At 39.4% G+C, this 26,267-nt stretch overlaps 1 protein-coding gene across 1 annotated transcript in view; it reads right to left on the reverse strand.

Annotated features, from left to right (window-relative positions):
* trabd2a (TraB domain containing 2A) overlaps positions 1-26,267 on the reverse strand; it is a 62,653-nt gene that overhangs the window by 17,602 nt on the left and 18,784 nt on the right. Inside the window, exons 4-5 of the mRNA XM_075456095.1 lie at positions 12,191-12,337; positions 11,592-11,766 (exon numbers count right to left, since the gene is read on the reverse strand). Coding sequence (XP_075312210.1) covers positions 11,592-11,766; positions 12,191-12,337 — 322 coding nt within the window. The remainder of the gene's footprint in view (positions 1-11,591; positions 11,767-12,190; positions 12,338-26,267) is intronic.

A 26,267-nucleotide genomic window follows, 5' to 3' on the forward strand; every position in this document is an offset into this window, starting at 1 on the left:
ATATAACTGCAGCATTATGTGCACTATTAGACAAAGATTGAGCATGAAACATTTTCACTTTTTTCACTTTTAAATGAATAATGTTCCGCTGTGTCTATCATTAGGGTGCAAAAGCGGCTCAGCGAGAGCTTTCTCAAGATCGTGCTAAGCAACTGCAGCTTTGGAGTTAATGCGGAGTATAAATGAGAAACAGGGCACATAAGAGGTCTGTGGTGTGAGGTTGTTTTTTAAATAAACCCTCAGTCAAAATTTGTGGTGGCACACAGCACTTTGGAGCCGTGTTAGGGATTACATCTGTCAGCCTGCAATAGTCTCTACACTCTCCCTCAGCTCAGTTCTCACTTTTGCTTTTTGGGCCAAGAAATTATAGCGCTTGAATTCAAACCACCTCATTCACTGTGGCCGTATGAAAAAGTGATCAAAGTTAGAAAATTCTCTAAAAGTGAGCAGTTCTGACAAAACAAACCCTAGCGCTGCCAGCTCTGAATGTTCCTGCCACTGAATGCCTCGTGTTCCTTACAAATACAGCTACTATAAAACCAAGTTTTAAAAAAATAAAAGGTTTCATAAGCGGCTTAAGAGAGTTGGGTTGGTAGCTGCCCACCTGTCTGCCACTGGAACATAGTGGAGTAATATTTGTAAGTAGCATGAAGTGGAACTATTCAAGATAAGCATCTCAAAGCTGCAGTGCGGTGCATTCGTTTAAAAGTCGTTTCTCTTTTGCGTGAAGTGTAACTCATCTGCAGTAGTTCATGTTGGGAAGATTTCTAATCTTTAATAGGTGCTGCTGTCTAAGCAAATTCAACGAAGACGTTTAGAGCCAAACGGCTTACCTTTTGTGTTACCCCAATTTTAAAAGCTGCACTTTTTGAAGAGTTTACTTTGAAGCACAGTACTTGTGCTAATTCCCCATAACTTAGCATGGCATACACTTTCCTTTATCACACAGTTCAAAAACTTCAATGATTTTTGCATCAGCTTTCAAGTTTATCAACTCTTTCTACCAGTAAGACTCAACACAAGTCACAATACTATTCATGCTGAACTAAACATCAGTCTGCTGCAATATCATGCCCAGTTGCCTTACATTGAGTAGGTCCTTCTAATGTTGCTAAGAGAGCTCTAACTGGTCAGTATCCTCGGGTGTCCTCGGGTGTCAGGTACTGGAATGTTAGCAATACGTCCTTTGGGCCCTGTGGGTTGGAGTCTTGTGAACTGAGTTGTGAACTGAGCTTCCCACAGATGCCATCAGATCCATCAGATTGGTAACAGGGGAGTTTGGAGGCGAGGGGAACGCCTCAGACTCTTTGTCATGTTGCTTTGGCCCTTCCTAAGCAGTTTTTGTGGGGTCCACTGTGGCTATGGGCTGCACTAATAGGTATATAGCTTTTGAAATTCACCCAATGTAACAGACTCAATAAAAATAATAAGTTGATAAAGACATACATCTATCAGAGCATCATAGTAAAATCTTAGTACTAGAGCCTAATGAATTTCAGACATGACAGCAATATATACAGTATATAACAGTAATATAATTGCAAAATGTTCATATTTAGGATATTTGTTTCAAATTTTTAGTTTAGCTAAAATTACCCTAAAATTATCCAAAACAAACGTTTCTAACTTTTAAAAGCAAAGTATCTGATCTTCTGTAACTGCATTTTTTTGTCAGATGTGTTGATGCTCTCTTCACACCAGACGGTTATCAATAAATTTGCATGAAGGAAAAAAAAAAAGGTCAGCCAATCATTGCATTAAACCCTGTGAGTCTGTTTGACCAGAGATCCAGTCTCCCTGTGCAGATCAGGGACATACAAGGGGTTAAAAGATAAACTAGAGTAGTTGCAGGATGATTAATTGCATAGAAATTCAAAACAACTATTTTTTTTTTTTACAGACAAAATCATGATTAACTTTTCAGATCTTTGTCTGTGTCTGCTGGATAATTCTACATCTTTGTGCCCAAATAAAACAGTTTGAATATTTGTTTGAGCTGGCAACCATACATGGACATAATGCAATAATCTACAAGCAGGCAAAGCTTCGTTTAAAGGGGTCACAAGCCAAAGAGTCAGCTTTTAAAATTGCTCTGGCCTTTAAAGACCAAAACGCATATTGAAGATATAGATGAGGATTATTCTGAGGAAAAAGACCACAAAACTAAAACTGTTGAAAGACTATCATCTACATTGTACTCGAGTAGGATAATTATATATATATATATATATATATATATATATGTACGTGTGTGTGTGTGTGTGTGTGTGTGTGTGTGCATATATATGTATACATATATTTCTTTGAAATTCATATCTACCGGAATGTATTCCTGCAGTTTGCATTCTGTGGTCTGGCTCCTCTAAAATAACACAAAAACCTCCGTAAGCCTGAGATCCTGCTGCGAGTCTCTGCTCAGCCTTTCAACTGTCTCAGTCCAGGAAAAAGGATACCAATGGGAGTCGGATGCCCTCTCCCTCTTTAAAAAGCATTCCACGCAGCGCTTCCATCTAAAACATGTGGCGCAGAGCGCAATTTTGTGCCTGTTTAGTTTGAGTAATCTGCAAGAGATCTTGTAGTCGTCCCAAGAGGCCTGCATATCATCAGTGATTTAGGTTGAAGTTATAACTAAGAGCAGATCCACAGGATTGAGTCTTGTAAATTCCTACAGGCTCTGCTTTGGGCTGTCAGTCCATCTCTCTTTAGTAAACCTTTTTTCTCTTTTTCCAGTCAGGTACTGCTACTACACCACTATCTTTGCCAATTAACCATTCGCTCATCCTGTTTCATTCCCGGTCGCTCTTTAGTTTATGCCCCATAAATTAGTCAAGCAGAGTGTATTGTACATACATACTGTAGAACTGCTTTTTTTTTTTAGGTCTAGTTCCTTGCCACAAAAATGTCGGCATCTCAGCGAAACATGGCCAGTTTCTACATCTGCTGAGCCTCTGAAACAGCTTCAGCAAGAACAGAAAATTATGTTTTTCTGATTGCAATCTCTCGTTCCCACAAGAGCATCTGTGTGCTTCGAACAGAAGTTACAAAAGTTGCGACTGTAATTTCTGCCTCAAGTACATTAAAAGTGAAGAGTTTAATCCATAAAAATATTTTCTCTCTGTATTCTGAATATTGGATAAGGCTCAGTTAAAAATGGTGGGATCATTTTGTTCATACATTAGATTATTTTCTTTTTCCTCAGATCTCAGTTTTTATCACTCCATAAATCAGAAAATACTGTGATCAGAGAGGAAAATAAAATACATTTTCACTGTTGGGATAAAATGCTCTATAAATCAGGCTGTGAGGGACAGATGAACAAATCCCTGGGTGAAAGACTTCAGATCATAGAGAGAAATAAGGTCGTATGGTCTGGTGTTTGTAACGGCTACTCTAGTGAAGATTTATGAGTACCAACTTCACCCTACAAAGATATCAGGCATTTCAAAACAACTTTTTAAATGATTCTGCTGTTTTCTGAAACTTTGCTCATATGAAAAAAAAATCATTATCTAAAGAAATGAGCTAATTTGCATAAATAAAAAGTAAAATTTAAATTAATATCAAATAAATGCAACATAATTCCCAATAATTAATATTGCTTGTAATGTCTTCCATATATTAACTATGTACTCTGGGCTTGATCTCATATCTAATTCATTTTAAAAGTTATATTTTTGACATGCAAAATGAGAGAAAATGACAGATTTTAAAATGTATCTGTTCATTCATATAAGCCTTTTTTAACTGTAACAGTTCTCGAACCGTCAGTCTAACTGTACTGATGAGAATGCATGAACAAAATAAAGCTCATTTGGGTCTTAAAACTCAAACTAGTGCCCTGCGATATCTTTTGTATCCTTCTCTTCACACACTCTGACCAATAGCACTTAAGATCACCCATACAGACAGCCCACTCCTTGCTCCAGTGAAACAAAAAAGTATTCAATAACTGCACAGCAAGAGAGATAAAGAGAATGTGGAAGCCACAAATCACACAAGTCATTTGTTCCTCTGTCTCCTCATATCTTCATCCCCTCTGGGCACCACGTTGCTATACTTTATGTTTCATCTCCAAAATGAAAGGGGACAGCTCCTTCATAACAATTCTCATTCCAAATCATCAATAGATGCACTGCTGCTCGCCGGCTAAAGATATAATTTTCCTTTCCCTTTCCCCTTTCATATAGGAGTGAGGTATTTCTGGTCCAAAAGAACGTTGAGCCCCTGGGCAGGCACATAAAGAGCCTGTTCCAGGTGGATAAGGAAATACTGCAGGGTTTGAATGGGGTCAGGGGTGAGGAGTTCAACTCTTTCAATAAATCACAGCAAGCTGTTGTGACAACTGAGAGAGAAGTGTGGGCTGTATGAAATATGTCAAGAACAGAGACTGCGGCCTCTGACCATATGAGAGCAGAAAAAATGTATATATTTGGGTGCTTTTCATTCAACAGTTTAACAGGCAGTTAGTTATCCAGAGGGGATGACAGGTTTATCTCCCCTTTATCCTTCTTTAAGGAGGGATGGGGTGCACTGATGACACATTACAGATGCTCCAGACATCTTGTCCTACTGGTAAAATGTTTTCTGGCTTTATCTGGATACTATCAGGGACTCTAGATATGAGGGAAACTAAGATTAAAGACACTGAAAGAAAAACAACAAAGCTTTGTTTGAGCGCACTGAAAGCAGATGTGCCATTTGCTTGTTTTTTTTTGATCGCGTGAAAAATATCAAATATATTTCAACCATGAAGCCATTGTTGGCTGCTGCTTTTAACCATCAAAAAGGAATTAAGTCCATGAATTGTCATTTTATTTGCAATTTTTCTGGAGAGCTTGGTACAACAGGAGTAGCAAAATGATCTCTAATCCAGGAGCAAATATCTTACGTGGTGCACCGATTAAAAACAGAGAACATTTTTTTTTTAAATAAAACACTCCGACATAAAGGTGTCATTCAAACTTAAATCTGGGACTTAATCCAGGTTTGGCAGACGGTTTGCCCCTGCCTGCCCTGCCTGCCCTGCCTCCCCACCCAGCGTGTATGTGTGGTGGGTCTGGTCTGAATTTTAATGGTGTTAGATGACATGTGTGTACTCGTGTCAGCGACTACCCCAAACAGTTGTAAACTGGCTGTTTATGAGGGCGAGGTGGTGCAGAAAAGCAGCACATTTTTTGACTTTCACACCATCTGGGAAAGAAAAAAAAATTGTAGAAATAGAGGCCAGCAACTGCGGTGTTGGAGTGCTCAGTGTGAAAACACACAGAGGGATTTGGACCAGTCACGGATTTAGGGCAGAATTTGAGGAATATCTCGTCAATAAATTAGAACTCAGCCTTATATTGGATCTACATGGGGGTAATTATATCTTAGTTTACATACAGATCTGATCAGAATCGGATAGCTCAGCACTGTATCATGATGATACTTTAGACTATCTTCATTTACTTTGCTGGGCCATGCCATCAGACTGAAAACTTGGACCTAATGCTGATGAAACAGTGTGTAGGTCTTTTTTCCAGAGCCAGAGCTTTAGACCATAATGATCTTCTTTTCTTTTTTTTTTTTGCTGAACCAGCTTTCATTCAAGTTCTGCATTAAAGTGATATGATTTATCAGCATGCTTTCTTTTGACATCTTAAGCTTCTGGACTCCTTCACTCTGCCTATGAGGTTTATTACTGGTGATGTTTAGGATGTGTTCTGTCTGATAAGACTGGGTGGTCTGCTCTCAGAGAGAGACGTGGTGCTTGCTGGTACCTTTTCATTAACAAACCCTTCATTGAAAAATTTTCAGAAGTGCTTCACCATGCAGATATATTCTTATCTGACCAGCTCTACCAACTGGCTTTTCTTTCATGTTCAACAGGTTCGGTCTGAGCTTTAAAAGCAATGAAAAAAGAAACAGCCCTCCTTAAAATCCAGATAAATACACTTTGGAGACGGTTTAGAAATCTAATTTCATACATCCCAGCCTCTAATTTCAAATGTTTGATATTAGTCGGTTTTATTTCAAATCTAATTACTGGATATACTAAAAAATATATCCACCTTATTTGCATGTTTTAGGATTTCTCACAGTACTTACAAATTTTTATGACTTTATGTAACAAATTGTGTCCCCTAAACAGGTATTTTGGTATAATCATACAGTAAAAGAGGTTCACCTCCTAGAGTGATTTCCTTGAGGTCAATGGCAAACACCATTGGGGTAAAGAAAGATGGTTGGAGAAATCACTCTGCAGTTTGGAAAAAGATACCTGTGAGGCAAAGGGCATTCAAAGTGCACCTACACTAAAATGTGATGTGATGAAACTACGACTGTGGTTTGTAATTAATGACATACATTTTTGTGGTCAAAACAGCTCAACATGCTTTGTTTTGTTGTGTCTTCAGTAGATCTAATTGTTAGCACTTGTAAAAATCTGTTTTGTCCTCATTATTATCTTCATTTACCTCTACTTCCTGGCAGGGTTTTTCAAACTACTCATTTTTACTTCAATAGTATTATTTGTTTGAAGATCAACTACATGGGAAGTGAATATAAACCAAAAAGCAGTATCCATGAAGTCATTTTACTTGGAGCACTTCTCAGTTTGTTGAATTACAGATGGAGAACTCGGGGCAAGTATTTATTTCCCTGCTTCAGTACCAAGATCTACCCACACACTGACATGTCAAGGTGCTCTGGGTGATTTTATGTCAACCACTGTCACAAGCCACATCTCAGACCAAGGCCTTCATCCATCGCAGCCTACCCACCACACCAAACGGCTCACTAACTAATGGGTATTCACTTTACTGAGGACCTACCAATCTAAATAGCAGAAGATCCAAAGGCAAACCTTAATTGTCTGTGAAAAGAGTCAAACATTTCAATGTACAGCAACTGTTAGAGCTTGTCGACCACATTGGCAATTACTTTGCCACAAACATTTAAATTTGTGGTTTGGAGCCAAGCTTGAGGAGAAGCATGGTGTGCTAAGCAGGCTCGGGCTGAAACATAGATGCATCCAAGTTCAGCCTGGGGGAAAAAAAAATTAAGAACGACAGAAATGGAGACCCTCAGCTTTCAACAAAATATGTATAAACACATTATTTTACTAAAGTCAAGAGTGCCAGGGTATGGCAGGGATTATGAATAGAACAAGGGTTCAGGTTGTATACATGGACTCAATTACTGTACCTACAGAGCTGAGGAATAACCAATTCCATATGCCTGTTTGAAAATGTGGCACTTTTTCAACATTGTCGCTTATGCTGAGTGATGGGTGTGGTATTTCAGACAAAGAAACGAGAGGGGAGAGACAAATCACCGTAAAGTATATTGAGGCATGACAATGCCCGAATTATACTCTAAGCGGGGGAGAGACAACGCAGCAGTTTAGTCACACCCAGGGAAATTGGAAAAACCTTCATATTTCTGTCATGATGTTTAAGTTACTCTTCTAAAACCCCTGCAACGCCGCTGAGATTCAACCGCTTTTTAACAGGATCGTAGTGCCGTACATGCCAAAAGTCCGATTCCAGCCAGTAAGAAAGGTTTGAAAGTAGTGTTGTTCAAAATGGTAATCATAATGACAACTTTTTAGATGTTGATTTCAGTAAAAGTTGAGTAAAAGGAGCTGACCACATTCTGAGCAGTTAACTAAAAGAACAAAGATTTCTCCAACAGTGAGAGTCAGGATATAAAACTGGAAACAGGCCACTTTGTAGTTTACTGTTTTGACAACTAAACACCTCATTTCAATTAAAACTCTGAATTATTTTCCATTCAGCATTCGCCTAGTTTAACATCTTACAGATCTTACATAGATTTTACCAAATGACATCATGTAAGAGGATAGAGGACTCGCTTCATACTTGGGCAAATATTATTGTAAGTACAGTATTTTTCACTTCACCTGCATTCAGTTTCTCCACCACTGCCTTGTTGCTGTATGTGTATCAGACAAGAGGCTGCAAATATGGTAGACATGTGATGTGATCATTTTTATCAATGCCAGTATATTACAACACCCCTTCGCTGTTCTTTACATTATTTCAGCTCAAGTTTTGATTTGTCAGCACATTGCTGTAAGACATCTATTACCAGTTCCTCTGTTGCGTTCCCTTTCAATGCGTCTCTAGTCCTGGCTAAAAATGCTTATACTGGGGAATGAGGGCATGGCCAGAGGTCAGGACTCATGTCTTCAACAGTCATTATATTTTTCTACTTACAACTTCTACCCACAAGGGATCTGTTACTGTCTCACTATTTACAACTATAGATTGTGAAATCCATGTATGTTGGACGTGAGGATGTGAAGTTTCATCTGTATTACGTTTTCTGGTGAGTAATAATGCTACATTCTTACATCTTAGTTCATGGACTGCTTAGGATTTTTGTGGTCATGGCATATAAAAAAATGGGGAAAACAAATACACCAATTGTCATAGCAATGGTCAAACACACACGGCATTTGGGTCAGTCTCCATAAACATAAATAACCAGCACACCCAAACACTTATATCTTCATTTTCTTTGGCAAAGCCCAGTCACTATCTAACCAGGCAACTTGACAGGGAGTAAATTATAATGTATAAACAGTTTTCTTAACTTGTTGTGGCAATAAAGCTTGCTTATGGCAAAAAATGAGAACTCACAGCAATTTTCCACATAGTATCAGTGAGGAATCTGCAGGCTAGTGGGATCATTACTCAGGAAAAGAAAAAAGCTCAATATGCCTCCGCTCCTTCAAACAGCACAACCCTAATTCCTCTGAATCCAACCTAGAGTTCAGACTAGATACATTTCAGGTAGTCAGGGATTATCTAAAGCTTTCAGCATTACAAAGGCAGCTACGTCCAAGTCTTTCCTAAAGTTTGGTTACTGCAGCATGTAACACTGACACTTGACTAAATGCAAAGTAGAAACGAATTGGACAATAATCTGCAGACACATCCTTCTGTACTGATTTAAAGGGACATAAGATGGTCACTGATAAGTCTAACAGCTGATGGTAACAGAGTAGTGAGTATGCTGACATAATGGGCTCCATTGTATTGAGTGGGTGGGTGTGTGTGTGTGTGTCCTCTGACCTGAGGGATAATTAAGGACACATTTTACCCAAGTTGGTTGTGGGAATGGCTTCTGGCTGGGGCTTGTATGCATGCGTGTGTGTGTACATGTACCCTAATGTGCCCCATCCCGTTCCTTGTCGACCTAACCTGCCCTCCGTATGTCCAGGACTAGTGCTTCTGGGCTGATTGGCCGTATCACTTTCACTCACAAGCTCTCTCACACACACACACACACACACCCACACATACACAGAAGCACACACACTTTTAGAGACCAATCCCTTGTAAAGGCACCTCCTTTGGGACACGCTGTGAAATGTACTCCTTGTTAGGGCTTGAGTGTGTATGTGTGTGTGTGTGTGCCTGCTTTTCCTCAGCTGTTTCCTGCCAGCTTAGAGACCAACAGCCTGTGAAGGTCTCTAACTCTCCGTCTGCTAAAAGCTCACAGTTTTTGGAAATAACCACAGAAAACTTTGGAGGATGATTTTTCTGACTATGTCATTATCTCACAATACAAATTAATGCCATAAATATCTGATCCTCCGTCTTTAAATGGGGTATTCTTACCACTGTGTTTATCAGCTTTCATAAGACACCAAAAAACTTCATAAAGGTTCTAGTGGTTTCAGTGGCAAAAGTTAAGGGAGTTTGGTCTTTCTTTTTGTTTTTGCTTTCTTTGCTCTATGAGCTGTCAAGAGCTCTATATAAAATAAGTAGAAGCACCTGCAAGCTAAGTACTGGTGGTATCCATTCAAAGGAGAACTGCGCTAGCTGCAGCTCCAAAACAGCAATGGCTAGGTTTTGGATTGGATAATGCTGTCACGTCGAGAGAAATTAAAGTGAAAAGTAACTTTTTTCTTCTCTTTTTTGTAAGTATGGTTGTGTAAGTACTTAGGGTCAGTCATTATCTAACCTGCAGTAGACAGCTGTCAGAATACTGTCAGTTTAAAGAAGGATAGAGAGGGCTGGGCTAATAAGGGAACCAATCTAACAGCTACTTAAAACTAGGACTGGAAAAGAGCAGTTTTTTGCCTTCTCAAACAACACCAATCCCATAAACTTATAGTGGTTCTAGTGATGGCTTTATTGTGGATTTTTATGCTGCTTCTCTTGCAGAGCCAAACAACACAGATATTATTCACAATACAGCTTGAGTGCCAAAGTTCATGAAGTTTGAGGTATTTTGGATAAAATCTTATCTTATCCCCATTTGGAAGAGCTGTTACGTTGGGTATGTGATTTAACCCATTTAATGAGGTTCCTTTTTTTCATTTGCCTCTTATTATGTTCTTCCACAACCAACAGGCCAAATGACACTACCGCAGCAAAGTTCTCACTATCTGTATCGAACTTCCCACAAACTTCCATGGTGAATGAACAACAATGGCGTGATAAGAAGCGAGCACTGCTTTGTTTACAATGTTTACTCTGTGTTGTTCCACTCTCCCTTGTTGAATGTTATAAACAGACAACCAGCCTCCTCAGCAGGTGTAAATGGTATCTCTTATCTGGGATGCTTGTGTCACCCAGCATGGGACCCTTTCATCCCTGGTTCTTGACATCATTTTGGTATATATCATCCCCAAGTAGCTTGATGGTGATTACATGGTGGAAAAGATATTGCATTCAAAAGTATAGGTACAGCAGGCAGTACACCTACCAGACAATGTAAACAGCTTGAAATATTTCCAAAGTTTATCCAATTTCAATAATGTGAGAGTGCGTGGTGCATTCACAGACACACGCAGCCACCATTTAATGAACAGCCTTGGGGAATCTCGCGTGCAGTTCTCTGTTCTCCACATCCTCCCTGGTTTTACTCAAGTCTGTCATCAGTCAAGTGATTATTGTGAAGTTGCTCTGTAGTTGCACATGAATTCAAAATAATTTACTGACACATCTAAATGACAAAAATGGCCACAAAGCTGTTTATAACTGATAAATGTATGCTTTCTAAGTATCTTCTTTAGAGACAAGTATTTGGACCCAAAAACTGATAAAGGGTTATGACACTCATCATCAGGGATGATTATGAATACCAGCTTTCCCAAATCAATGTACATTTAATAATTTAACAACAATGTTGCTGCACTAAGATGCAGTAAAATGCATAAAAAAAATTACATATATAAATGTTAATTGGCAAATTCTACTTTTGGTTGATATTGGAAAACATGTATTTGTTTTGTTACAACTTTGTTAAGCTACTCAGGCTGCTAAGGCTTCTCAAATATCTCTCTTGTATGGAGAGTATTTCAATTAAGAGCACTGATAAATGAACATATAGGGGATTTTTTATTCGTTTTTATTTTGGTCTAATCATTTTACCCTGAAACATTGGATTTTTTTAAACCTTCATTGTCACAGAGACATTAGACTAAGGACTAGTCTGAAAATATTTTTGCCCTTAGTATAGCTGCAGGCAGGATATTATAATCTTATGAATGAATCTTCTATATCTTGTACTTATCTTGTCCAGTTTTATTCCTTTATATGTTTCATTATAGACATTGATCATAGACTACCAACCTGCTCCAAAGGCAAAGAAGAAGCTCTTGTCAGGGTTCTCCTCGAGCAGTGCCTTGACTCTCTTGCCCATCCTCTCATTCCTCTTGTAAATGAGCTCCTGTCGGAAGTAGCTGTCTATTTCCTGGGCGGTCACCTGCTCACTGGGTGGCAGCGTCACGTTATTGAAGTTAGGGACCTTTATTTGCAGGGGTGGTGGGTCAGTCGGACAAAGAAGGTGAAAAAAAATTTACTTTTTCCCTTTTAGTCAAAAAGCTTTTTACATAGTCTGTAAATGAAAATGCTGGAATTCTAAACAAAAAAAAAACTTTGTTTTTTCCAAACAACATGCCTCAGTATACAATGTACTCGTGACTTGGAAAAATGACTGGCACTGATAATGAAGGAAATACAAAAGATCTAATATGGTTTAGAGACACTGACACAAAGCGGCTGTGGGGGAGGGGAATTTGTTAAGAGGGTTAGGGGTGAAGGTATAAGGTCAAAGGTCGTGTCGGTGGAAAAACAAGGTCAAAATGATTCTTAGTTTATTAGAAGTAACACTACTGATATGGCTTTATAAGTCAGGATAAGATGAGATAAGAGTCTTGGAGAAGACTAACCTGTGAGGTGTCATGATTGAAGATGATTGAGTTCAGATCTCCACAGTTGTAGTGTCTGATTAGGTCCTCAGTGGTGTAGGGGACCTGTAGGCTTCCTGCTCTCAAAGACTCTTGTTGTAATAACGTCTGGTTCAGGGCAAAGATCACCTATTGTGAGACAACAAGTTACCAACAAGTTATTACAATGATAAAAATCCAACTTTTTCACTCTCTTCTGAAACATAATGAACTATTTCAATTAGAGCAGGCAAATGTGGCACAATGTAACACAGTTACCCACACATTTGTTCGAATGCTTAGTAACCTAAACAGTGGCAGAAATGACTACTGTTGCTCACATTTTCATTCCAGAGGAGGAAATTATAAATACAAGCAGCATGTGGGTGTGAGATTGGAAAGTTTTCACTGAGAAGTAGGAACAGCAACCACGGTTTGGCTTACGCAACAACAGCTTAACAAAACTGACACACAAAAAGTATGACCGGTAAACCGTAGAAGAAGACTGATGTGTAAATACACAAACAGGGACGCAACTAAGCTGCAAACCACAGAAGAAAATAACAGTACAGAGAGATAAACATTGAAAACACAGATGTTACACACACTAGTCTACACACGCTTCTTCTAGTCTACAGTTAAGTTTAGACACGAAGACGGGGAAGGAAACAAACACAGACTGGCAACGATGGACAATGGTAGTATATTGTAGTTTGGTTATTCCCCACTTGAAATGCATTTATTCACAATTTGGCATAGCTTGAAGTATTTTCTCACTAACATGATTTCATTGTTGAAATGCATAAACTTTATTCCTCCGTTAAACAATACCACGCCATTTCGGTACCCCTTCAACTGACATTTGAAAAGCTACAGCTGGTTTCGGTTGTACAGTTTTGGGCCAGGTTCAGACAAATGCCAGCTCAAACTAATTTTTGACAAACTGTACGCAGTTCATTTTTACAAAATCTAAAGGACTTTGAAATGTGATCGCAATCTATAGAGATGAATCGCTGTTCCAATTTGTCAATTTGTGTCTTGTACATCACTTACAAGGCAATGTAAATTGACGACGTCAGATCATGAGCAACGCCACTGCTGAGCAGGAACTGTGCTGCTTCTGGCTAAGTTCCATTGGTGGCACTACGGGAAACAACAGTTCATGGAAAAGCATAAAAAGAATCACGCTGGCACTCTGGAGGGGAGTCTTTTGTAGAACCTAGCATTGGAAAAACTACAACACCAGTATAGTCATGTCGTAAGTAAAACCTATGTCATAAACCACGGCAAACTAAGCTTTTAGGTTGGTGTTGTCTGGACACGATTCCTAACTCATCACTTGCAAATTACTGAAGAAAGTTTCTCCTTAAGATTAAGTTTGAGAAACAGATATGTGTTTGTGCAGTATGACCGAAATCATAAACACAATAATAGACAATAATAGGTTTTTTAAGCCAATATATTATACCTAGGCCTAAATACCTTTCGTTACTATCCCTTTTTTTTGTGTGGATGCTTCTTTCTCACGGCAATGGCATCTTCAGGCAATGGAAAATACTGGAAGAATTGCTTTAGAGCAAACCTTTGTCACCAACATCATGTCTAAGTTTTATTCAAGTGTTACTTACAGTAAAAGTTCCTCAACATTACTTATTACAGTATTGCTATTACTCGATTTTTCTTTCTGCATCTAAGCATCCAGGAGCCCTTCTGCAAGAAAAGCAAAAATCTGAAGCAATCACTTACATTCTAGGTGAATAAATGATGAAACCACTATATATTTTAGCTAGAGTAGCCAGATTAAAAGAAAAAACAAGTTGTTGATAAATTCATAAAAATAAAAAAAAAAGCAGAATTGATCTTTTTTTTGTTTTCATCATGTCGTTTTATCATCTTGGGCAACAAAGACATGATTCAAAGACAGAGTAGCTAATGAAGTGAGCCAACGTTTCAGATTTACTAAATGAACTATTGAATTTTTCCAGCCAAAACCCTCTCAGCTTCGCTGCAGAGCCTAAGCTATTGTGTGAGCGTGAAATCGACCAGTGTTTGGAGACAGAGTCCTGGTGAGCCTGCCGCCTATGATCAGCACCGCAAGGACACACATGCAACCCAAATACACATAAACACACACGTTCCGAAAGTCGTACAGTCCTCACACAATGAGACTGAAGCACCTCCTTGTGATGTCTCCACCACCACCCATCCAAAAATGCATACACGTGCAAAACCTTCACCCGGCAAGACATTGATCTTAATTTCCATGAAAGAGGAAAGTTTGTATGGCTTCTCAAAGGGAGCAGCTGAAGTGAAGAGGTTCTTTGTCAGCTGTGGAACTATGTAAATGGTGTCTATAGTATGTACACATGTTTTCACAATTCAGCATGAGTTTGTGTACTGTATGTACTCATCTGTGTAAGTGTGAATAGTTTTGGATCTCAATTCTAAAAAAATTCAGTTTTGATACTCAAACGAGAACGCCAACCCAAGTGGCTGTTTTTTTTCTTTCTTTCTTTCTTTCTTTATTAATCCATTTTTTGTGTTCTATTTTCTAAGGTGCTCCTGATGACCCTCTTGGCCGTCCTATTGTGGGAGAGTCGGGAGTAGCAGAAGAGAGGAGGGCAGCACGGAGCAGATGCCTTCTTGTCAGGGGACAAAGAACCCCTCCGTCACCCTCTCTTCTCCTCTCTACTGCGCCCCTCTAGCTTTCATCGGCCGCGCATCAAAGTGGTGCTCTGCATATGAAAAGGGCCCCGTCTTTATACCACGCAAATTAGCCTATCGCCACCCCTCCCCACCTCATTTCACAAAAACACCCACACATCTGTGCCACGTCCGTGAAGGAAGGCCCTCATCTGCAGGGTCTCCCCTTTTTCTTAGTTCTCTTCTCTCCTCTTTCTCCGCTCGCCATGCCTTTCAGCCCCTTAAATTATGGTAGTGAAGGGAGGAGGAGAATGGTGAAAAAAAATAGGGGTGAGGGGGAGGATCAGTCATATATAAGTAGATAAAAAGGACTTGAACTGGAAAGGAAAGAGACAGACAGGAAGGAACACCAACAAGAAAGTGAGAAAGAAAAGAGGCACCTAAGGTGGATGGAAAAAGAGAAAACCCTAACAAATTATTTCTTTCTCTCTTTCTGACGTGATCCACCTTTTCTGTTAGTGAACTTTGGGTCAGTGGGTGCACTTTCCCACTCGGCTCCTTTCATCAGGGTCCCCTGTTTCTTCTTCTCTGCCGCTGTCCCCTAACCCGCCCCCCCCTGCACACACAGAGACACACAGACACACCCCTTGCTGATATCAAAGCAAGCTGAGCCAATGAAAGTCAATAATTGTCCTTTGTCATGGAAATGTCCCCTCTTGTTGAAATGGAGTGGGGTGGGTGTGCACATCTAGAGCAAACATCATCACAGTCAGATTCCCACATGTGGAGATTTGAAGTGTTCAGTGGCTCGGTTGAAAAAGCCAGTGCTGGCTTAGTGAAGGATTTACTAATCAGTGCAGAGCAAACTTTGCAGAGTATCATCGAGGACATACTGCATGACTTACACTGATGGAAATCATCACAATAAAAGCTGTAACTGCAAAAACAGAGATGGCAACAACTTCTAAATTTAGCGGAGAAAAGCACAACCCAAGACGAAACAGGCTGCAAATTAAGAAAACGTCTCCATCAATTTGGCAACACCTGTTCTGCAAACGTACAAAGGACGTAAAATCAGAAAGCCTCGTGGCAAAGACCCACAGAAAGTGCAGAGGACAGCGAAATTTGTTTCAGGAGCACAATTAAGTGACAGACCTGCTCATAAAGCGCAATGAAAAGACCGAGACTGAAGTTTGCAGCACAGGTTTAGTGAAATTGAGGAAGACGTTTTCTTAATTGCAGCACTATCATCGATGTATGCTTGAGTCCTTTTTTCAAATTTTCTTTAAGTTGGAAAAACAGTTTATACTGGTGCCAAACTTCGGCTTGCCAGAAGCAGCATCATTAAAGCTTAACTGCTTGCTTTCACTATTTGAAGTAGCTCGTATTATGCTGTTCTGCCATTAACGGGCGACCTGTTGGCTTGCCTTGTGAAGGTCCCCTTAATGAGAACATCACCATGAATATGACAACATGGGAATCCTTCAAGAGAAGGCTTTGTGACCCAGTGAGGCTGACTGTGGAAAAAGACCAGCAGGGCAAGTCAACATCTGTCTGCTTTCATGCTACCTAATCTTCAGTCTTTTTGACCCACAACGCTGCAAGATAAGATAACTTGATGTATTTAAGCTCAACAAGAATGTCAGCCATACATATAGTCTTTATATAAATTCACAACATAAGCTGTGTAAGAAGTCTTGTCATAGACCAAGTGAGCTGTGAATAACATAACAAAGATAAACCCCTTGCATGGTAAAGCCTAGTTGGAGAGTTTCAGTAACTTAATTTCCAATTCAGTTTTAATGAGACTCTAAAGAGGAGCATATGTGCGTCTGCATGCAACTATCTTTCTGTGTGGGTGTTTTTCTTGTCTTATGACTGATAGTGTGTATGCATGTGAGTCGAAAAGCATGTGTTGTAACAAGTGTTTCAAAGTTAGTCCATCCACACACACATACGTATGGCCAATTCAACGGGTCTTGGCTGTATACCAAGTACAAATGAAGACTTCCAAATGCTCCTCTCTTTCCTCCTGCCTTTGAGTTGTTATCATAGTAATACAATGCTTACTCCCTTTCTTTCTGTCTTACACACACATCAAGCAGTAAGGGATTGAGAGGAGAGAAGTGTTTGATTTCTACCAGAAAATCAGTGAGAAAATAAGAGTCAAACCAATGAGCGAGAGAGAAAGAAAGACAGACTCGTAGTGCTCACAATACACATGAAACCTATAATGAAGAGAGCACTTACAGAAATGATAGATATCCTGAGGAGCGTATCAGTGAAATGTTAGTCGAAGCAAACCCCTAAAACAAAACCCATCTAGGGAGGACAGGAGCACATCCCGGACGTGTTACACTTTCTGCCTCCTCCAAAGATTTAGGCCCAACTGTTTCTACAGTTAATGACGGTTGGTATGAGAATTTATTGTGAGAAAACAATTCAATCACGTCCAAAAATGAACTTTCGAAGGAGCTTTGAACTCTGAGAAAATAAAGGTACCAAACAAGATGTAAATAAACTGCTATTTAATTCCAAGTCAGATAATAATCATGCTGCACTTTTTTCAGGCCAACAAGTGGTGACTATTTCAAATTCTAAATAAATGTATCTTTCATTTTTCCCATAACATTAATGAAGCAGACAAACACGTTTAAAGTTTTACCTTAATATTCATATGTGAGTGATTATTTTTATATCAGCGTTGTAATACGAAATCTTAAAAAAATGTCATTTTGTTGTTACTTTTTTCCATTTTTTCACATTTGTAAAGAAATGGCTGTGCCCACAGTACCTAGCGAACATTGTGGCTTGAAATGCAGTTTTAGTCAGCAGGAATTCGCCGACACTCCCTCACACATAAGGGAGCCCAGACATAAATCTTTCACCACTGCACAAGCTTTCACTTTCTGACTGAAAACCAACCATTTAAACGCAGATGCACACACCTGTCAGTTTGAGTTAACTGTATTGTTTCTGCACTCCACCCCCCCCTCCCCTATCTCCCCCTTTTTCTTTCCTTTATTACTCCCTTCCAGCACATTTTCTCATACTTTCTTTCCCCTCATCTACACCTCCACTCTCACTCACACATTCACCCTCCCATCATTTCATTCCTCCCTTCCTCTCCCCTTTGATCCCATGTATACCCCCCTTCCATCCATCTCACCCTCCCTTTCTCCCTCTCTCCTTTGATCCTATACATCCCCTCTATCAGCCAGGTCTTTTAAGATTTGACCTCTGCATTCCTCAGGTCACTAATGACCTCCTCGCTGCGTGTGTGTTTCCATATAAGTGCGTATCCACCTGTACGAGATTAGGTCTTTTCTTTGTGTGTTTGTATGTACATGTATACATTTGTGCATGTATGTTTGAGCACGTTTTTGTGTGCGTCTGTGTGTGTTTTAATTGTTTCATCATCCTGCATGACAGCAACCTCTGGAGAGCTCAAAGTGGACCTTTGAAGGTAGTTTTATTAATTTTCCAATACGATGCGAAAGAAAGGAAATATGGGACCATGATTTCCTCCACAGGACAGAAGGAAGAGAAAGTAAAAAAGAGAAGCCAAGCCACATAAGGAAAACTCCCCAGGCCTTTGAAAATAAAGAAAATAATGACGACCAAAAATTGTTTTTCCCTCTTTCTTTGAAAGGAAAATCCGTTCCCAGACATAATTGATATATCCTATTCCTTTTGATCGTCGACAGATCAATCAATGAATGTTGACAGGAATTCTCTCCTGCAGCCAGACAGCTGAGGTCAGTGCGCGCACAAGTTTCTTTCTTTTCAAAATGTGCATAAGAAATGAGTTTTCACTGGAAAGTATATATTTATGCATTCTCAAGTGGACAATGTATTTTCAGCACCACAATGGCACTGAAGCTGTGCTTTATTGATTATTGCCGTGGATCATTTTAATGACTATATGCAGTAAATCTTCTTAATAAAGTATCAGACAATTAGGGCTTTTTCCAATATGATCTCAAGTATCAGATTATGGTCCCGATCAAGGTGTTTTTTGATTAATTGGTTTCGGGGTCACTGAGTACACCTAAACTCTGAATGACTGTTGTTTTACATAAGCTACAACAAAGAGTTGTGCCATTGGTTAGCCAGTGGAAAACAAGATCAGCTACTTGTAAAGTTCAAGCATTTGCAAGGCAGCAATGAAAGACAATCACAAGAGTATCAATGTTGCCACTTTGTGTTTAGTTTAAACTGAATGCAACCTGCTCACTTAGCGAATCAGACTAAAGCCATATCGAGAAATTGTCTTCTGTTTTGTAACTAAAATGGACCATTTCTTTCCTCTTAACTGCTGTAACAAAAGCTTTGAATCAGAAGCCAACACAGGAACACAATGGAAGAAAACCTTTAAAAGAATCACGTATCAGCAGGACAGTGATGAAGCAAGTCGCACTACAGAGGGCCTAACTGAATTCATAGCCTGCAGTGTTCTAATCAGATTTTGGAGTCATGGTACACCCTTCTCTCTCTCAACACAACATATCTACACTTACAGTGCTAACCGAGTCTCGTTTCATTGCTTACCTTCTTTGCACACTGTACTGATTTCTTATTTGATCAAAAGCATGTGGTGCTGCATGCCCACAATTCATGGATTTTAATACTGTAGAGCATGTGAAGCAGGCAATCAAGAAGATGCTAAAAGCTTTGTAAAAAGCACATACAAAGAATTTAATGGCAATTCATGCTATCGTTGTCAATTAAAAATAATAAGAAAATAAATAAAAGCCTTGAGAAACAGAATGAATGACTTATTGCCTCTCAGGGCTAATTCTAATAATACATTTACTGTATTTTGTGGTGTATAGCTTGCAGTGTGCTGTAGGACAATGCTAGTACAAGACTGAGACTCAGAACTGGCAAATGTTAAATCCAAAAGACTCTGATCTGTTTCAGAGGAAAAACATCTTGATATCTATATATATATAGATATATATAGATATATATATATATAGCCAGGTGAGAAAGTTGAAACAGCGTAATGGTTTTTACAAATACGTTAGCAGCCCTGATTTATAAACCACTCTCAAGAGGAACTGCAGGAGAAAAAGCATATGGCCGAATCAGATATAACAGACACTTTACTTGTTTGACCCCACATGCACTCCTGTACATATGTAGTCCTTGTACTGTGTGACTGAACATCTGTCTGAGCAGGAAACTGTCCAAAGCAATTGCTTAAGCAAGCGTGTGTCAGCCGATGGTGTTTATATCATTCAACTGCTGTTAGTTAAATTGTGAGAATCACAGATAAAAAGAAGGTCAAATGAATATCTAAATAAAGAGACAACTGGGTTCTGGAACTTTTCCTGGTAAGGGCTGACACAAAACTACTCAGAGAATTTCAAGACGCAGCAAAATTGTTGCATAGTTTTGTACTGCATGTTGTTAGTTATTACTTCACAATGTGCTGCGCTGTCATTTAGATTTCAGAAGAGATTCCTCAACATCTGAAATAGAAGAAATGAGAAAATAGTCAAATGTGGGACTTCATGCCACGATAATAACTAAAAAAAATGGAGAAGAAGCTTGTGGTACAGGTGTCCTGTGACTCAGGAAGGAGAGCAGTCGCCTGCCAACCAGAAGGTTTGTGGCTCGATCTGACTTCCCCAGTCCACATGTTGAAGTGATCTTGGACAAGACACTGAACCCCAGATTGCTGCAGATGCATTCACCGGTGTGCAAGTGTGTATGATGTAGGCTAACACAAATTTGCAGACAAAGAAGTGCAGCATGAACGTGTGTGTGAATGGGTGAATGTGGCTTGTAACGGAAAGCACTCTGAGTGGTCAAAAAGACTTCAAAAGCATATTATAAATCTAATCTAATACACTTACCGTTTACAATTTAAAATAATAAAAATTTGTCAACATCATAAGGCATTGCAAATATTTTGGTATTAAGTTTGTCCTCATCCTCAGGTGTACGTCAACAAAAATCATCACAATCACTCCAGAATACTTCATAGGATTTGTGGATCAAAAATCTAATCGGAAAATTCTCTTCTACTCCTCACAAGTATATGATGTGAGTAGAGTTCTTCTGTCTTACTGTGTGTTCTCTGTTTCTCTCATTTTATCTGTGTCCAAAACTTACCTCTCTCCCTCCCTTCCCCATCTCACTCTCCCACCCTGTAAAAACATTCTTTGCGGGGTGCACTTACCTTGGTGCCCGGACGCAGTCAAATATTTAGGCTGTCACAGGGAATCAGCCTCAAACCAAATGGCTCATGGTTTGTGAGTGCGTGCATGTGTGTGGGTATTGGGGATTGTGGTGATTGAAATGTCAACTTCTGAAACCCCCCACTCTATCCTGCTTCGCTGCAACCTGAACAAGCTGTGTACAAGTCCCGACCAACAGGCTCTAACCAAAAGTTCCAACATTGGACATATCTACCAAGAGTATATGCTGGGAGACAAAGGGTCAACCACAACTGGATATTAGCTACTTAACTGGATGGCAACAACTCTGATAACTCGTGAAATAAAAAAAAGTAATAATAGGTGACATTTTTCTGAAGTAATCATCTACCTATCCGTTTAAACGAAGAAGCAGGGGTGATGGGGGTGAGGAGCATGACAACAGCAACTTAGGGGCTGAACATAGATCTCATAGGACATAGAACTGTCTTCATCGATGTCTGATAAATGTGCATTTAGATGCTATGCTGCTACTTGGGGGCAGTCACATAAATATTTGGAACAATCCAAGCTGTGGTCTGCTCTTGGTTGTAACAGCGCTGTTGTTGTTGTTACTTTAGCTTTACTCTCAGTGGAAAGTTAAAGTGGACAAAGAACTGCCTTGTGATGAAGTGAAACTAAGTCCAGTGCAGCTGTTGTCTGGGCTTTTCACCGGTGCAGACAAGTTCATCCATCCAAGAAGAACTACATTTCCATGTGTTGAAGACTAACAGCTTTGTCCGTTTATCGGACAGAAGTTACAGACCGACACAAACATAAAGCTAACGAATGGGCCTCTTAAGCAAAGACAATTATCTTTTTAAAAAGTTGTGCAGTATCCAAAGTAAACAATGCTGTAGAAAATACCTGCCTTAGCCACCCTTGCTCAAAGTACAAAGCTCAAAGGTGCACCAAAATTGACAGAATTATCACTGACACGCAATGTCTTTTAGAGTTATTTTGGTTGACCTACAAATTTCTGCAACCTGGTGCACTTGGCATGGTTGGCATAAATGCAAAAAAGATCAACTGGAAGTGAGAGTCAGAAAGCAGGCACATCTTTGCAGGCATCTCTATGATCCATCAGTACGACAGAAAATGTTTTAAAACAAATTAGAAAAAATGTTGTGTTTGTGTGTTGTGTCTCTCTCCCACTCAAGGGGCATACACTGTATTTGCATAATTTGGGAGAAGACTGCACTTAGACTCGCACATCAATATCAGAGGGTAATGCCACAGTGTTGACATTACAGTTGACATGCTCAATGGGCAATAAGTAAAACATAACTGGGATATTACATACAGTAGTAGAGACACTTGAGGTAAAAAACTGGGTGACTATTGTGTTAAGCTAGATTCACCCTATTTGATCAGTGTGAGAGCCTTTCTTGTAAAAAATAACTTCATAATTTCATAAATATAAATCCTCAAAGGAACATGTTTGTCAAGTCACCTTCCAAATATTAATCTCCATGCTTTCTTATCCAAATATGCTCATTTCAGTAAACTAAGATGGTAATGTCAAAATACCATACTCAAGGCTTGAACATGTCAATTAGAAATCGCAGGTACACAGTGTATATAAGTTACAGTCTAACACAATGCACCCTAGTTTCTCATATAAGACACGTGAATCCTTATGGACGTCCTCTTTTAAACCTGGAAAAATGATGCACGCCTGTTATGTTTTCCCAAACAAGTTTCTGTTTGTGAAGAACTTATGGAATTACCCATTTTTCAATTGTAACGTCTTTTTAGAGCCAGCTTACGAGGCCTTAAGAGAACATCTGAAATTCTACGTCAGTAAAATAAAGCAGGTTACACTGTCCCAGAACAGGCTCTGCTTTGCAATTTAGGTGCTTTGGTGCACCTAAATTCCGAAGGCATGCGCATTTTGAAAGGAAAAGAACCATAAAACGCAAATGGTGTGGCTGTCCACCGCTAAAGGGCCAAGTATCTTGAGTACTGGAGGTTCCAATTTTTCCAGATGATCTGAAGGGTGACACATTCCTTTTTCTGGGCTGAGAAAATGATAAACATGTCATTTAAAACCCACTGGAGTAACCGTTCTAAAACTGAGACAAGGATTGGTTTGGCAACAAGACACATGTTATGGAGATGCATTTTTGCTATCGTGTGTATTTTTGCATTGATGATTGGAAGATTTAAAGGTCCCGATTTTCATGAATTAAGACATCAATTCAATCAGTATGCTTTTAGCTAATTGGTTTGTTTCTAATATTTTGATAAACAGAGCCTTTGGATTTAGAGAAACCAAATTCCCCTCTGCACAGGATGATAGTAACAATTTTGTTCAGAAACTTGTTCTCAGCATTGGAAAACAAAAACCGGCACAGACTAGCTTTAAAAACCAAAACACCTCTAACTTTTAGAAAGACGCAGCAGGAATCAAAACCCTCAGAACCATTTCTGTGTATCTGCAATTCCCTGAAACCACTGACCCAGACTCAGAACTAAAGCACTGCTGGCAAAGCAAACTGAAGAGGCCACACACACACACCAGCACACAGCCACGCTCATTCATGTTAATATACATATATACATTTTCACAAGAATTCCCATTTTCTACACAAAAGTACACTCAAATTCTAATATGCTTAACCTTTACTGCCAGTAACAATATAAATTCTACACATCACATACACACATTGAGATGGAGTCTATGTAATGGAAAATAGGAGCTCGTATCCAAACCATCTGAGAAATACATCTGTTTATTGAGCTGATGTGCAAAGGAGACAAAGAGACTGGCAGATATAAACACAGTTTTGAGAGACAAAAGGTGGGAGGGAAAGGGGGATTATGCCTGTAAGAAAAGGAAAACAGAAAAAGTGATAATAAGCTAAAGTGGAAAGATGGGAAATCAAAGTGAGATCGATGGTGGTTGTCATGCAGATATCTGCAACGACCCACAGCCTCACCACAGATACATAAACAGTCCCAAAATAAAACACAGAAAGCATCCAAAAACTGAAAATGTGTTATGAGTTCAACTCTCTGATATGTGTCGGTTTCATTCACAATGCACACGCATAAGCATTATCCTGCCCTGTGAGGTTATGACCAAAATAGCAACTTAATGTTACTCAAACAAGATGTGACAATCTGGGAAAACAAGACTTTCAGTTTAGAGAAAAACTGTTATGAGAAGAGAAACAGCCAGGGAGAGACAATCATAGAAAAATAAAGGAAACTATAAAGGTTTCATATCAGCAATGCCCACTTTAATGTTGCTTTACCAGCAACGGAGAAATATTTCACCATGACGAATGTTGTGAGCCATCATTTTGGTCAATTAATTTTCTATCAGTCAAGTGATTGTTTCAGCGGAAGACAACACCTAACCACTGTCGGTTAGCAATGAGTTGCTGCCTCAAGTGAAGGAGTTTAAGTATTTTGAGGTGTTGTTCAGAAGTTTGAAAACCACGGAGCAGGACACTGACATGCAGTTTGCATCACTGCAAATGGTGCATTGGTCTGTCAATGAGAAGTGGGACTCGAGCCAAAAGGCAAGGCTGGATATTTACTGGTCGATATATACATTCCAGCCCACCAGGAGCTCCTTCAGTCAGGATCAGCTCAGAGTAGTCGCTATAACTCTGAACCAAAAAAGCCAGTGAACATGGTTCAGACATCTGTCTATGGCCCTTTTTTTCCCCTGCCTGTTCAAGGCGGGACTGAGCTGCCTTATTTGTAAGGAACAAACAGGGGAGTCTAACCTGAGTGAGTGAGCGACAGCCGGCACAGCAAAACATGCTGCTCTGCCAACGTCATCTCTCAGCTGAGGCAGTGTGCTTTTTGATGGATACGATGTTAAGACACCACAGTTTGGTCCTTATAAATCAGCAAAAGTAAACATGGCAAACACTGGAGACATGCTGCTTGCTTGAATGAGAAGTTTAAATTTCTCAAACGACGTCAAAAACTAGAAAAGTAGCAGCATGACTAGAAAAACCTTCGTAAAGAAACCTCAATGATGAGAGGACAGACAAATAAAGAAAGAAAGAAGGTGGTCAAATGAGCTGAGAGGCTTAACAGTAGTGTTAGTGTTAAGCTCTCACACGTTTTATGATCTCAGCAGCCACAAGTAGTCAAACCCCCAAAACACAAACAGTCTGTGGGTGGAAACAACCCTGAAAACTTTCATCCACCGAGTGGAAGTGACTCTGGGTGGTGGGAGGAAGTATATGCATGTGTTCATTGTATTTGTTGTGGCATGTGGAAATGCTTACATGAATGTTTAGAAGTTGAATTACAATTCTGTATGGTCTTCTCTATGTAAGTGGGTGTATGTATGTATGTATGTCCACACCTGCAACAAATATAAAGAGAACATGTAGTGATATTGAGTCATTATTATCACCTCTATCTCTCCTAATACTAATTCGGGCTACATCATTTTCCGCATATTACTTTTTCTAGATGCATATGAGCTGCTCAGTCCTCTTGACTTTATATGATCATCTGCCAAATCTTCATTAAAGCCTGCTATGCAAATCAAAAAATGTATCTGCTCACGAACCAGTGGAGGTTGAAAAAGGAAAATAAAAAGTTATTAGTCATTATTTCCCCTAAAAAGACATGCTGGTGTCTCTCTTAGTACTTACAAATGTTAATCATATTGCCTGTAGAACTTGACAGATAAAAATCACAGATGGACAGATATGCAGACAGAAATACACCGGACACAAAAACATGACCACACACCACCGGTTTATACAACATCCTTTTCTTCCTTTCTTTCGTGGATTCAGAGCAGCAGACCATCACATTTCCAGTTGTGTTGGGGCCAATATCTGTCAGTCATCTAGGAAGCAACAACTGTTAATCAAAAGGAATCTTCCACCGGAAAGATCTTATCTGGAACCTACAACTACAGACTGCTGAGGATTTTTTTTTAGACACATGGGAGAGGAACTGTCACAACCATGCGATGGTTTAACTCCCCAATTAACTCAGAAGCTGTAAAAGGCAGCAATTCAATCAGAAACAGCTCTGCTCTTAATCAAGTGCACGGAACGATCAACTAGTTTTCCCTTCCATTGGGATCAAAATAAAGCAACAGCTTGTAAAAAAAAATCTAATAAAATGAGTGGATGTATAACTATCTTTTGTCTTCTTTCGTGTGAGCAGCTTCAGCACTCCGAGAAACAATAGCTGAAAAAAAGTGTTTTATGCCTTAAAATAAAAAAAAGCTCAACTGTGGCCTG

Source organism: Odontesthes bonariensis, chromosome 22 (genome assembly GCF_027942865.1).
Source record: "Odontesthes bonariensis isolate fOdoBon6 chromosome 22, fOdoBon6.hap1, whole genome shotgun sequence".
Lineage (NCBI taxonomy): Eukaryota > Metazoa > Chordata > Actinopteri > Atheriniformes > Atherinopsidae > Odontesthes > Odontesthes bonariensis.